The sequence below is a fragment of the Apus apus genome, chromosome 15 (genome assembly GCF_020740795.1).
Source record: "Apus apus isolate bApuApu2 chromosome 15, bApuApu2.pri.cur, whole genome shotgun sequence".
NCBI lineage: Eukaryota > Metazoa > Chordata > Aves > Apodiformes > Apodidae > Apus > Apus apus.
In genome coordinates, this window is record NC_067296.1 from 5,800,132 (window position 1) to 5,812,726 (window position 12,595).

The window sequence follows — 12,595 nt, forward strand, 5'->3', positions numbered from 1 at the left end:
AGAGCAGAGCAAAGTATCCAGAGCAGAGTTCCCCATTCCCATCTGCTGGAGCGCCCCTTGGGGCGAGCAAACCTCCTGCAGGACTGCAGCTCCAGGGAGGAGCTGCCAACTCACCCTGCTGGGGCAAACAGCCCGAAATCTTCTGAACTGCCACAGAGCTGGCAGCACGTGGACCTGCCCCTGAACCAAAGCAACCCCCTCCCCGAGGTGCAGACTGAGCAATCTAAAGAACTGCCCGTTCAAAACTACACTTGTGCTGTTAAAGCTCCTCCAGAGCTCCTCCTCGTGTGCTCCTCCAGAATCCTGCACAACGTTGGCTGACTAGAGGCACCTTGTGTTCAAACTTGCCCCAAAAGCAATAACACACCAGAGTATTTTAGGACATCAGTGAGAGCCACCACACTGATGCTTTCAGGTAAGGACAGTTTATTTGCCCCTTTGAACAAATAAGGCAAGATATTTGTGGAAGATCAAACAAAATCTCCTGTATCAAACTCAGAGGAATGCAATAAAAGTTACTATTTCATACATATACAAACTAATGACCCAACACTATTATATACAAACAGCCAGATCTTACAAAATAGCATTTCAAGTTAGCACTTTATGCCAGTGTTGCGAGTTTCTTTGTTACAAAAGAAGTTAAAGCTACAAACTTCACATTTTTAAGTCTCACATGACTGGCACCATCAGCATCTCTGGGTTTCAGAAGCAAAGATAATGGTTTGTCCAGAACACTTTCAGCAGTGCAGGTGGGAGCACATGAATGCAGTTTCACAATTAATCAACCATTTTGCTTACAAACTTTGTCAGAACAGCTTTTCCTTAGGCTATGAGCCTCAGTCTTTGCCTGGAGGACTCTAGGAAGGTATTATGCTCCCAGACACTCTATGAAGGGACCAAAAAGAGAATTATTTTCTCTAACAGATTGAAAATCAGTGAAGGAGAAAATAATTCCTCTGCATTAGAGCTCCAAGTGCAAGACACATGCCCGCGTCTCAGCAACTGCAAGCATTTAAGAAAGGTTCAAAGACAGTTAAACCATTGGACCAGTTTTACTTCTTTTGGTTCATTTGCTGTATTTTAAGACAATCACATCAGCAAAGCAGATTATTTTGAGTGCTTACATTCAGTTACAGCAGTCACAGGTTGCATATTCCGTAAATAGACACCACCCTGTGGTGTTTCACCTCAAACTTGGGTTTTCTAATGCCCTCCATATCACTAGAAAGTCACCTACACAGTGCAGAGGTAAAACTACTCCCAGCAGAATCTGCTTGACCCACACCACACGCAGGCAGTGCAGCATTCACCACGTCCATGTCAATCCCAGTAGGTGTGTTGGGCCAGATCCATCCCAATGACTAACACCAGATCCCACACTTGACCAGAGAACTCCCTCCTAAGTTGTGGGATCTTCTCTGATGCAACAGGTGCTCACAAATACTGCTCATAAAAACCAGGTTTAGGGGGCCAAACATACAGCACAGACTTCAGACAAGCACCGTGTGAGCCCTGATGTTCACTAAGGGTTTTTAGTCCATTAACAACAACAAAACTTTTAACTACCTGGCTTTCCCAATTCAAAACTTTCCCAACACGTGAGGCTATCAAACAGTTGGCTATCCCTGGATATCCTGCTATGTCAGCCCCCCTAGATACCTGGCTTGCTGCCTTCCTTTTCCCACAGGAACAGCTGGATTGCTGCTCTCTGGAACTGCTGTGCTGGCACTGCCTGTCACACTGGGACAAACTGATGCAACCAGATCCACAGAGGGGGAAAAAATGGCTTGGTTCCTTTCACAGCAATGGAGTATACCTGTTAGCAGGAGCCAAGAGGCTGCTCCAAGGGGAAACAAAAAGAGCCCACAGAGGTGTGAAGTGAGCACCTCCCTAGCAGCATTTCATCCAGGAGACACTCCTATGTAGCTTAATTATCTAGGTGATGGACCAAGGCCTCAGAAGGAGGACATGGAAACTGGTCCCTCTAGCAGAGCAAAATAAAAATAAAATGGTGAATACTTGCTCTGTCCCAAGATTTCATCATCCACTAGATACACCTGAAACTACCTGCCTGGGGGCCATGTGACAGGCCATGAGCAGAGGCATCACTTGGTCTCTGCCCTGCAACTGGGCTCTCTGCTGATTTTGTTTTACTTCCCACTCTACTGGTGTGAGTTAATTGCACCATCCTCACAGCGATTGTACACGCTGGGGCATTTTCATTGATTGAGCTCTACTGGGCAGGAATGGCAGGGAAGTATAAGGAAGACAAGAGCATCCAGAGGAACTGGAAGAGACTGAATCTCTTCCAGGAGAACATTAGTCATTGTCTTCTCATCTAGATCAACTCTGCCTTTGCACCACCACCCTAAATGCACATCTTTGTTAATTCAACAAAGTTTTTAGTTTCAGTTCAACTTTTCTGACATGCTAAACCTTGCAGAAATGTGAAGGATTGTGAAATTAAGTTTCTATTCAAGCACCTAAAGATGTAAATCTGAAATGAAGCCTATAAAACATTTCACAAACTGTGGAGATTTTTAACTCCCCTCAGACACAGCAGAAGTACCTAATTCCTGAGAGAGGTTCACACAACTTCCACCCATTCAAATACTGCTTCCTTTTCCCAACACTTCACCATCAGGGTCTTCCTGAAGGACATTTCCAAACAGACAGATGAAGGGGAATCAGATCACTGATTAGCTTTTTGGTTTTAAGTCAGCGTGGATTTTAAATTACAGGATGTAATTTCCAAGGGAGGCACGACATGCTTTAACTTCTCATGTTCATTCATAAAGTACACAAAAAAAAGAGGACAAAACTGAGGTCTTGAAGTAACCACACTTGCTCAAAGCACACAGTGTAAGGCATGGGGCTTATCACAGGCTTTTTTAAAAATTGAGATTTAAGTTTCTTTCAAAAGGCTGGAACAGTTTGCAACATGTTCTCACCTGGTCTCTTCAGTGACCCAAAACTTACCAGTACCTTAAAAGTAGGAAGATACAACAAACAGCTTGAAATTGAGTCTGTGCATCCACAAAGAAAAACAAAAACAAAACACAGCAGAGGCAGCTGTTAAATACCACAATCCATATTAACTTAAAACAAAATGGACTACTGAGAGTTCAGCTGAAAAGAGAGTGAGCCAACTTCCATGAGCCTATTTCTATCTGTTCCTCTGATTTAAAAACAGTCCCACTAAAAAAAAAAACCAACACAGTAACAAAACTCCTGCAGGAATAATGTTTTAAATATATGTCTAACATTAAAACATACCATCAGGATTTCCCACTTCACGGCATTCCTGAGTTCAGAAAGGTGCTATGGAAAAAAATAAATGAGCAGAAGTATTGCCCTCTATTTCACTAGCATATTTCAATAGAAATCAATCTGTTTAGTAGTCATCAAAGCAAGGAGGTGATTGTTTGAGGATGGAAGAATATTCTACCAGTGGCTCAGAAGTTCTGCTGCCGCCGCTTCTTGGCTTCGATGGCATCGAGGATGGGCTGGCGCTTGGACTGGTACTTCTGGCGGATTTCTTCAATCTCCTGCTCCATCATGGGGTCCAGGGCTGAGAGCCTCCTCTGGAGCTCATCCACACTCCATGTCTTTAGCTAGCAGGGGACAAGAGAAGAACAGACACGGCCATCAGTACCAGCCACCAACCGCACAGCTACTAGGGATTTTGCTGCCCATCTGATGGCCACAACGTGTCTTCCAGGAGGAGAAGGTGGGAGAGGCTGCTCCACAAGGCTGGCATGAGCCTCAGGATATTGGGCTGCTTTGGCTCATTTTACAGATGTATTACATGCTCTGTTTAGTGACAGGGGAAGTGTATAAAACAACCAGCAAGATGTTCCCTTCATCAGGTTGTTTTACTAACACTTCATTTTGCAGGCTCAGGACTGAAATACTGTTTTGAGATGGAACAGAAGTGAAGTTCTCTCCCCTACCCTTTCCTTGCAACTAAACTTCCTTCTGCTAAGTGGCAAAGGGAGACAGAGGGAATAGGAAAGGAAAAAAAAAAAAAATCACTGACAAAAGTTTCATTTGAAAATTAAAAAAAAAAAAAAGCATTTATATACAATCAGGCTGAACCTCAATCATGGTGAGGAGTTCACACTCCTCTAGGTTAGCAATCCCAGAACACACACAGCAGGTCACTTTGGGTCAGCCTCACACTGATATAATGTGCAAGGACAATTTGTATTTTACTGTACACGTGAAGATGTCAGGCTAGTCTGGACAAGCTTCCTTTCACTGAATTCCTGACCTGCCTGCCCTTTGCTTAATTGGTTCTCTTGTGCATGCCAATTTGCTGAGAACTGGCACAGGGAAGTTTTACCCTGTGATTAGAGATGCCAAGGGATGAATCTAGATGGTCACAGCTACACCCTTTGCATAATATTATAACCCGTGGAAGAGGCAGCATTTTAGGATTATGGTAAAAAAATACAGGCACTGGAAGTTCAACTAAACACCAGCCCTTTTCCCATCCAACACCAAGTGACCGGCAGAAACACATGGGATTGTTTCACAGCCCCAGCAGCAGGATGGGAATGACTATTTGCACCATCTGCTTCCAGGAACTGGCTGCTGTGGAAACTAAGAACAGGCTAAATCATTGGGGCTGGGCTTTGTTGTTTGTTTGGTTTTTTTCCATGAACAAAGAAGTGTCCCTTTTTAGGCTTTCAACAAATGTCATAATTGACATTAAGTGCAAGTGATGCTGCTGCCCTGGTTTAGCTGTTAATTAGGTGGCTGTTAATCAGGCTGTTATTCTTCCAGGCATTTCTGAACCACAACACACAGTGAAACGCTTTGCCTATTAGAAGGCAACAACTGAACTGCTGGCTGTGTCATGGCTGTTGAACAGTTTGCATCAGTCCTTAAACTTACGTAAATACTAAAATAAGGAAACCTGATGCTTCTTCCCAAGGTGGAAGAGACACCATACCCAAACCACAAAGTCATCTGTTAGCTGATTTCTCACAAAGCCTTTTGAAATTCTTTGCCGTATTCTACAGAAGAAGATCATTCCTACTTGCAGTTCCAGGATCAGCAATCTACTTTAATAATCTTGGCACAAGTGAAAAAAAACCTTTTTAGCAAGGCAGGGTACACAGTCTTTTGGGCCTCTCCAATCAGCCAACTGTTCATTAGAAAGACAAAGCACTTCCTCCAATAAGATATACATTATTTATACACATTAATGCAACTTTACCAGACAGCAGTTTAAGTTGATGCATGGCACCAGTTGCCTTTTCACACTAATTTATTATGGAGCAGGTAATTATTCAACATCCCCCTTCCTCACAGTCCAGGGAATTGAACAGTCTAATAAAAATGCAAAAAAGAGGAAAACATTAATTCAGATACATACACTAAGCAGCTATATTGGACTAAATGGCTGTGTCAGCTCTCACAGAGTACCCAGCACTAGAATACTGAAATAGAGTTTTGAAACAGATCTAAACTACCTTGCTCATGGCTTAAGCCAACTACTAGGTGTCAGAAATTGTCCTGAAGCTGTAGTCTTCCATGGACACCTTTTGAGCATCCTGTGTCATCCTTCCAAAGCACTGGGTGCTGTGTACAGCCAGAGACAAACCAGTGGAGTCAGCAGACCAGAGGGCAGAGCACATTTAGAGCACTGATCTCTCCACACCCCAAGAACATGGCTCTGAGAAGAAAAATTGTCCTATTAATGTCCTCGAACACGATCTGGCATGTTGGGACATCGTCTGTGGACACTGACACAAAGTCTTTCTGCTAATTGTAAGCAACTGCCTGCCAAGGGACACAGTGGGTTTGACAGTTCCTGGGCCTGTGTTTGTCAGGACAGATGGGTAAGGGTACGGAGGCTGCTGAGAGCACAGCTAAGTCTGGAGTGGGCAAGGATACATATGCACAGATATATATTCACATGAGCAAACTGGGAAGTGGGTTACCTGCACAGACATGTGATGCAGAACAAAGCAGCTACTTATGGAGCCTGATCATGGGTTAAACAGAGAGGGGATGGTGGGAGAAGGAAGAGAGGGAAGTTGATGCAGTGCAAAATCCAAGAGCACAAACACATCCTGTGTGCAGTGCTGTGTGTTGATGAGGACGGGCTAATTACCAAGTCTTCATCTGGAGTGACATCAGCCTGGCTGTGAATGCCATGCCATTACTAAAAGAGGCAGAGAAGCCAAAGGGTAACACTACTAAAAGGTCCAGAATGTGACTGCTCCCCACAGACGAGCTGACAAGAGAATGACAGGACTCCAATTACTGGTGAGAGCCAAGAGCCCACACAGGAGCAGAGGACACCCAGCCCTGAGCTCCCACCGTGCTTCAGACCTGCCACAACATGAGCCCTGGGACCTGTACTGGGCTGTTATGCTCAGCTCCTCCTTCCACTTCCACATCCATCTTTGAAGGAAATAAAAGAGAACTGTTTAGTAGCTCATGGCCTCCATCTCACCTGGCTGTGTGGCAGGTCATTGGAAGCCAATGCCACTGACAGACTTTCTCCCAGAAATAAAGCTTTTAAACTAGCATATCTGTCTCTGCAGTGGTAGGCTCCTGAGATACCAACATTATTTTCTTTGAGAAATGCCAGAAGCAAATTAAGGGAAGGGGGACAAGGACAGAGCATCTCATGACAGTTGGTTACTCAGGGTAAAGCCTCAGCACTGAACAGCTGCAATTAGAGCTGGTTGTAGCCAAAGGCTCAGTCCCATCCCTCTCCTCACTTCTCCTCAGCAATGCTTCTGTTACGAGAAGTTGTGTCTTTGTAAAAGCTGTCTGGTTTTGTCCACAGAGATCAGCTAGCCAAGACAAACCCTTAAGGGAAGCAATCCTATTTCAAATGTAAAGGCTGACATAAAATACTTGTTCAAAGGCTGGTCAAACACATCTATCAACAGGGAGTGGCAGCAGCACAACCAAACTGTTCAAGCAAGGCTGTACATGCAAAACACTAATTTTTAACCATTTGATTAAGAGCTGTATTTTTACTCAAGGGTTTGAGAACTATGTACAAGTGCTCAGCTGAAGACAAATGTCAGAGGTTTAAGTCTTCACCTGAAAGCCTCTTGCCCAGGGCTGCATATGCTGCTCGTTGATCCTCTGGCTGCAGACAACACTGACAGCAACAGCTTGTTCTACTATGCTGGGGGGTTCTACTATCTCGTTCAGAAGGACAGAGAATCACAGAATGGTTTGGGTTGGAAGGGATCTTCAAGATCACCCAGTCCCAACCCCCTGCATGGCAGGAACACCTCCCACCAGCCCAGGTTGCTCCAAGCCCCATCCAACCTGCCCTTCAACACTGCCAGGGATGGGGCAGCCACAGCTTCTCTGGGCAACCTGGGTCAGTGCCTCCCCACCCTCATAGTGAGAATTTCTTCCTAATATCCACCTACGTCCTTCAGAAGGACATAAACTATGGCCTTTCCATGCATAAGCAGTAATGATGGGCAAAGGAGGAACAGATCGTTTCATACAGTTCCTTCCTCAAAGAGATGATGTGTAAGCTCCTCATCACATCCCTTTGCCAGCACTTCAGACAGACTGGTGGATAACTACTCCACTGAACAACACTCACCTCAGCAAACTGCTTCTGAGTTACTGTCCTTTCAAATCAGCGTTTTAAAAATAGAGGGAAAAATATCACTTCCATTTGTTATAGCCAGGACAAGTGTCACTGCAACATGATATTCTACAGAATGTCAATTAATCTGAGCAGCAAAAGGAGAAAAAGTAAAAGCTCTCTGCAGACACCTCAGACACAGCCACAGGTTTGATATTCAAGGGCACACCATGGTCTGAAATGTATACCTATGCAGCTCTGTCCTGTGCAAGAGGCTGCCTAAAAACCTGCCATGGTGTTTTTAAACAGAGCACACCAGATTTCTGTTTCACACCAGATCTTCTGTAAAACTCAAAGTCTAGAAAATTAGCTCAGCCCTTTCCCCATCCCCAAGAAAACCAAAGAAAAAACCTGAAGAGTGAATAAGTTTTGAATCAGAAGCCCATGCAGTTCTCTTGGTATACATAGTCCTTACACTCAAGCCTGTTTTTCCTACAGCAGAGTCTGTAACCTGACCAGTCAGGACCTAGAATACTCCTCTGGGCCCTCACAGGCCCTTCAGCAGCACAAGGTCACCACTGACTTGGACCGCTCTGCACTACTGGCAAACATGAGGTCGTTCAGTAATCCTTGAGTCACTTCACCTCTCACCTTTATTTGCTTCTCTACCAAAACCACTACCAGCAAAATCCCCTTGCTGCTTGAATGACAAGCATCAAGTAGAAACGAGCTGTTTCCCAGCAGCTTTCACACATTTACCCCTTAACAAAGACTTTCAACACAACAGTAACTCACCAGCTGCACAGGAATAAAAATAAAATAAAATACTGTTTTGGAAAACATGTTCCTCTGGCAACTTTCTTTTTACTTCCTGACATTGAATCTGCTCCCTATGTTTAGCACAAGCCTTTTCTTTGCATCTTTGCAATGTTTCAGATTATCTGGCCTTTGTTTTTCAATGCTGCCTTAGAAGTCCTGAAAGCTTGTATGAAACATGAACCCTTCATCTCCAGGGAGGGGATGCAGCTCCTCAGATGTGCAGACAGACCCTGACGTCTGGAACAAAACATGAATATATATGACATTGGTAGGATGGGGTTTTTCCTCACGGTGGAAGCACTGCAACAGTTTTGCAGAAGGAAGAACTTTCCAAGCCTTGATACTACAGCAAATCGTACAAATAAAATTAGGAAGTTGTTCTCTGCTTCCCATAGCCCTCTAGTCCTACCACTCCACCGGAATTCCTGCCAGTCTCAACACTTGTCTTCCACATACTCACACCAAGTCTTTGCTGAGTATCCTCCCACCTTTACCACCCATAGCCTGGGGCTGTTTAGGGAGGAAGGAGCCAGATGCAGGGCTGGCTCTGCCTTTCACCCAGCTACCCCAGGTGGCATTTACTGCTCAACACAACTCCATGTCAAAATGTTCATTTTTAAATAGCCCTTTAGAAAAAAACTGGCTTTAGCAATTATCACTTCATAAGGGGCAGTGGGAGTTTGAAGACTAAAATACAGAAGTAGTAAAATTGCAGCTTCCCACGCTACACAGGGAAATAAATTCTTAGTGGAAAAGATATGAGCTAGGTGGGAACTAAAGAGAAAACCAACAAGTTAATTGTCCATTTAGCACAGCTTTTATTGTTTTATCTTCAAATTTTGCCTAGTTTTACACTGCAATCTAACAGTTCTTGACTGTATATGCCCAGTGATCAAAGTCTTCCAGTGAAACTCAAAACATCTTGAATCACAGTAACGGAGAGAGCACAACTCATTTTCTTTTGTGTGTTTAGACAGGCAAAATCCAAACATGGCTTGAAAAGGGTTTTTAAACAAAATTAATTACTCAAGCTACACTAAACATTAAATGTCAAATAGGAATTATTTGCTGCTGGAGATAATGAAAAATATTACCACTATAACATAGTAGCAATGGGCTACTTTGGAAAAAGAGAAGAAAAAAAGAGAACAAGCAGCCAGGACTACAATTGCACAGAAGCACATCTGAGCCCCTCCCAGGAGGCTACTGATTATCACACACTTGACACCAGAAGAGCCTTCGTATTAGAGCTAAGTAGAAAAGAATTCCTACAAATAGTCTATTAAGTGTTCAGGTGTCCTTTGGGAGGGAGGCTCTGCACAGAAGAGACTAATTAAGCTCTTGCTTCACTTGACCTTGGCTATCAGCAATGCTATCGAGATGCTTCCTTTCCAATAAACCCAAGGGCATGCTCGTCCTTCCTCTCCAGGATCCTGCAGCTCAGTCTGATGTGTATTGAACTGTTCTTCTATCACCTCCTCAAGCAGGGTTTTATTTTTGGGAGGCAATCACCCTTTGGATGATGCCTCTTGCTGCAACTATTTGTAGCAACCACCTCAGAGCATAATTGGGGCTGCAGCATGAGTGCTACAGAAGACCACGAGCTCGGGAGAGGTGCTGGATCTCAAGGATTCATGAATGTGAGCTCTGACAAGTGTAAGAACTGAGATGATTCTGGACTTAGCCTTGAAAGGCTGGTTAAACATTGCATCAACACTCATATCAAATATACTCTGAGGGAACAGATTACTGAATAGTACTATGCTTTTTTTTTTTTTTTCTTTAAACCAGCAAAAAAAGCATTCAATTTCTCTGGCCAAAATTAAATGTAGAGGGTGATTTCTCACGCTAAGCAGAGCTCCAGACTTTAGGTCTTGAAAATGGTGATATAAATTGGTGTTGGAATAGCATGCCATTTTTTTCCTTAGCATTTTTCCTGAAATGCTGGCTCGACACCATTTGGCATACTTTCAACCACTGATCTAAAAATTAAGTGCCTTGTTCTCATTTATGTTTCTAGCATAAGGAGGCCTTGATGTAATGTATGAGCAGGCATTAACTATTTATCCACTGTAAGTTGTCCCATGCAAGGGACACAAGAACCTAAGAACCCACAGGCATTTACCACCCACTTTTCATCATGATTGTCAGGTTTTCTGACTTCACAAATCTGTCAAACAGCCACAGTACTGAGGGGCTAGAGTAAATCAGAACAAACCCCAGTGCCTACACAAACATTCATTACCTTTGATTTCCCCCTCTTTTAGCATCACCATGTCAGTGAAGTTTCTCACTGTTATGCAAGCAATGGATGAAATGCGTTCACTGTGGGATTTCATGCAAGATTAAAAATACAGATATTAATCTTTCAGAGGATTTGAGAAATAAGTCTCAGCAGCACAAGCTTCTGCTTTTAATGCATCTTAATTATTTAGGCAATGTACTAGCAAAACACGTCATGAGCTGCAGCATCCAGCACAAGCCCAAACAGCACTGTGGCTAGAACTTCCCAAAGAAAAGTGAATGGGATCTGTGAGGAGGGCACACCTGGAGACAGCTGGTTCAGACCATCTCATCTGGGCAGCAGATGACTTCCCACAAAGAAGTGACACTCAGCTTTCTACTAGATATGCTTTAGAGGCCAAGTCAACTTGAGTCAGTGCAAGTCAAGCAGCTGAAAACAGTTAAATTAGTACAATCACATCACTACTTTTTGTGGAGGATAGACAGAAACCCACTCTCAGCATCTGATCTCTAGATGAACTGGAAACAAGTATTTAAGAGAGAGTTAGAGGAGATCCAGGCTTTCTCAGATGATGTGTTTGGGCTGGCTCTGACTTACTTTGCACAAATGGGGAGGTTTCATGGCTACTGAAAGTGAAGCTTCACTGCCACAATTCCAGTAAGGATGCTAGTTATTTTCTATGTAGTTCTGCTTATTTGATTAAAATAAAGGTGCACGACAGCAGACCACTCTATCTGTACTGCTACAGAATTCCTGGAAGGCAAGGTGTGCCATTCTCCTTCCTGCCCTCCACTTTGTGAAGATCATGTCTGAGCTGGAAACTGCCCTCTGTCCTTCACCTGCAGGAAGGACTGCAGCCAAGACCTCTCTTTTCAGCTTAGCATCTGGCTATCTTAGCAAAGCCTCTCTCAAGCTGCCCCAGGACCTGCTGGCTCCTTGGGAAGCTCTCCAGGTGATGCTGCTCACAGCATCAGCACCACTTCACTGCTGCAGCCTCACCCAGCGGTGGCTGCCGAGGCCACTGCTCTTCTCTAGCTAAACCCACGGTTGTAGGTACTCAACTGCCTCTTATTTGAGGGTAAATTTACACCCAAAATGTCTGATCCTACTGGTTCAGCAAGGAACTGCCCTCAAGGGTATTTTAACTAGCCCATTCCTGTGACTGCTACAGAGAGACACAAGCAAATGTGCTTTAGACACACAACCGCTAAGAGACATCTCTGCTGTACTTTCTTACACTGCCCACAGTGTGGAAGTTCTCCATTTCTTAAAAGCCTGTAAGGGCCAGGGGGGAGTTCTGCTGTTTGCAAGGTATGAGAAGATTCCCGATACAGAAACCAATTTCAGAGGATTAGAGCAAGCATCCAGATCTCCCTGGCTACTCTGTCTACCAGACAGAACTAGGCAGTGATTACAGATTGGTTACCCACAGAGCAGAGAAGATTGCAGGACTGTGGGAGCACCATAGCCTGCATCAATAACCCTGGCATCCCTGAGCTGCTCTTAGCCAAGAATTGCACTTTATCAATCCTTCCTTTAATCCCAAACAGGCTCAAGAAAGTTTTGGTGCTACAGCCAGCACCACCATATAAACTCTGCACACTGCTATTACCCTCAGCATTGTACAGGGCTTAATATTAAAGGAAGAAAATCCATCCAAAGCTCTACTGAGTGATATGAGTGGCCATAAAAATAAAAGGCTTTTCTTCGAGAGCAATGCATTTTCATCTTCTGAGCTTCAAGATTAAATTTCCTTTTTTGGCCTTAGTATCAATTACGAGTATGAATAATGTTATTCACTTGCAAAATCATCTCAAGTACCATGTACACCTAATCTAAACAAGGCAAATGACAAATTGTGTCAGTGTTATTCTGCAGCACTTCAAGAAGTCCAAACCTTAAAATCCTTTAGGACTTAAAAAGTGGCTGACTAATCCTGTAACCACAAA

General features: G+C 43.8%; 1 protein-coding gene across 2 annotated transcripts in view; it reads right to left on the minus strand.

Moving 5' to 3' along the window:
* Positions 1-409: 409 nt before the first annotated feature.
* STK4 (serine/threonine kinase 4) overlaps positions 410-12,595 on the minus strand; it is a 46,049-nt gene continuing 33,863 nt past the window's right edge. For both annotated transcript variants that reach the window (XM_051633144.1, XM_051633143.1), the window contains one exon: positions 410-3,617. In XM_051633144.1, the coding sequence (XP_051489104.1) occupies positions 3,459-3,617 (159 nt within the window). In that variant the 3' untranslated portion in view covers positions 410-3,458. The remainder of the gene's footprint in view (positions 3,618-12,595) is intronic.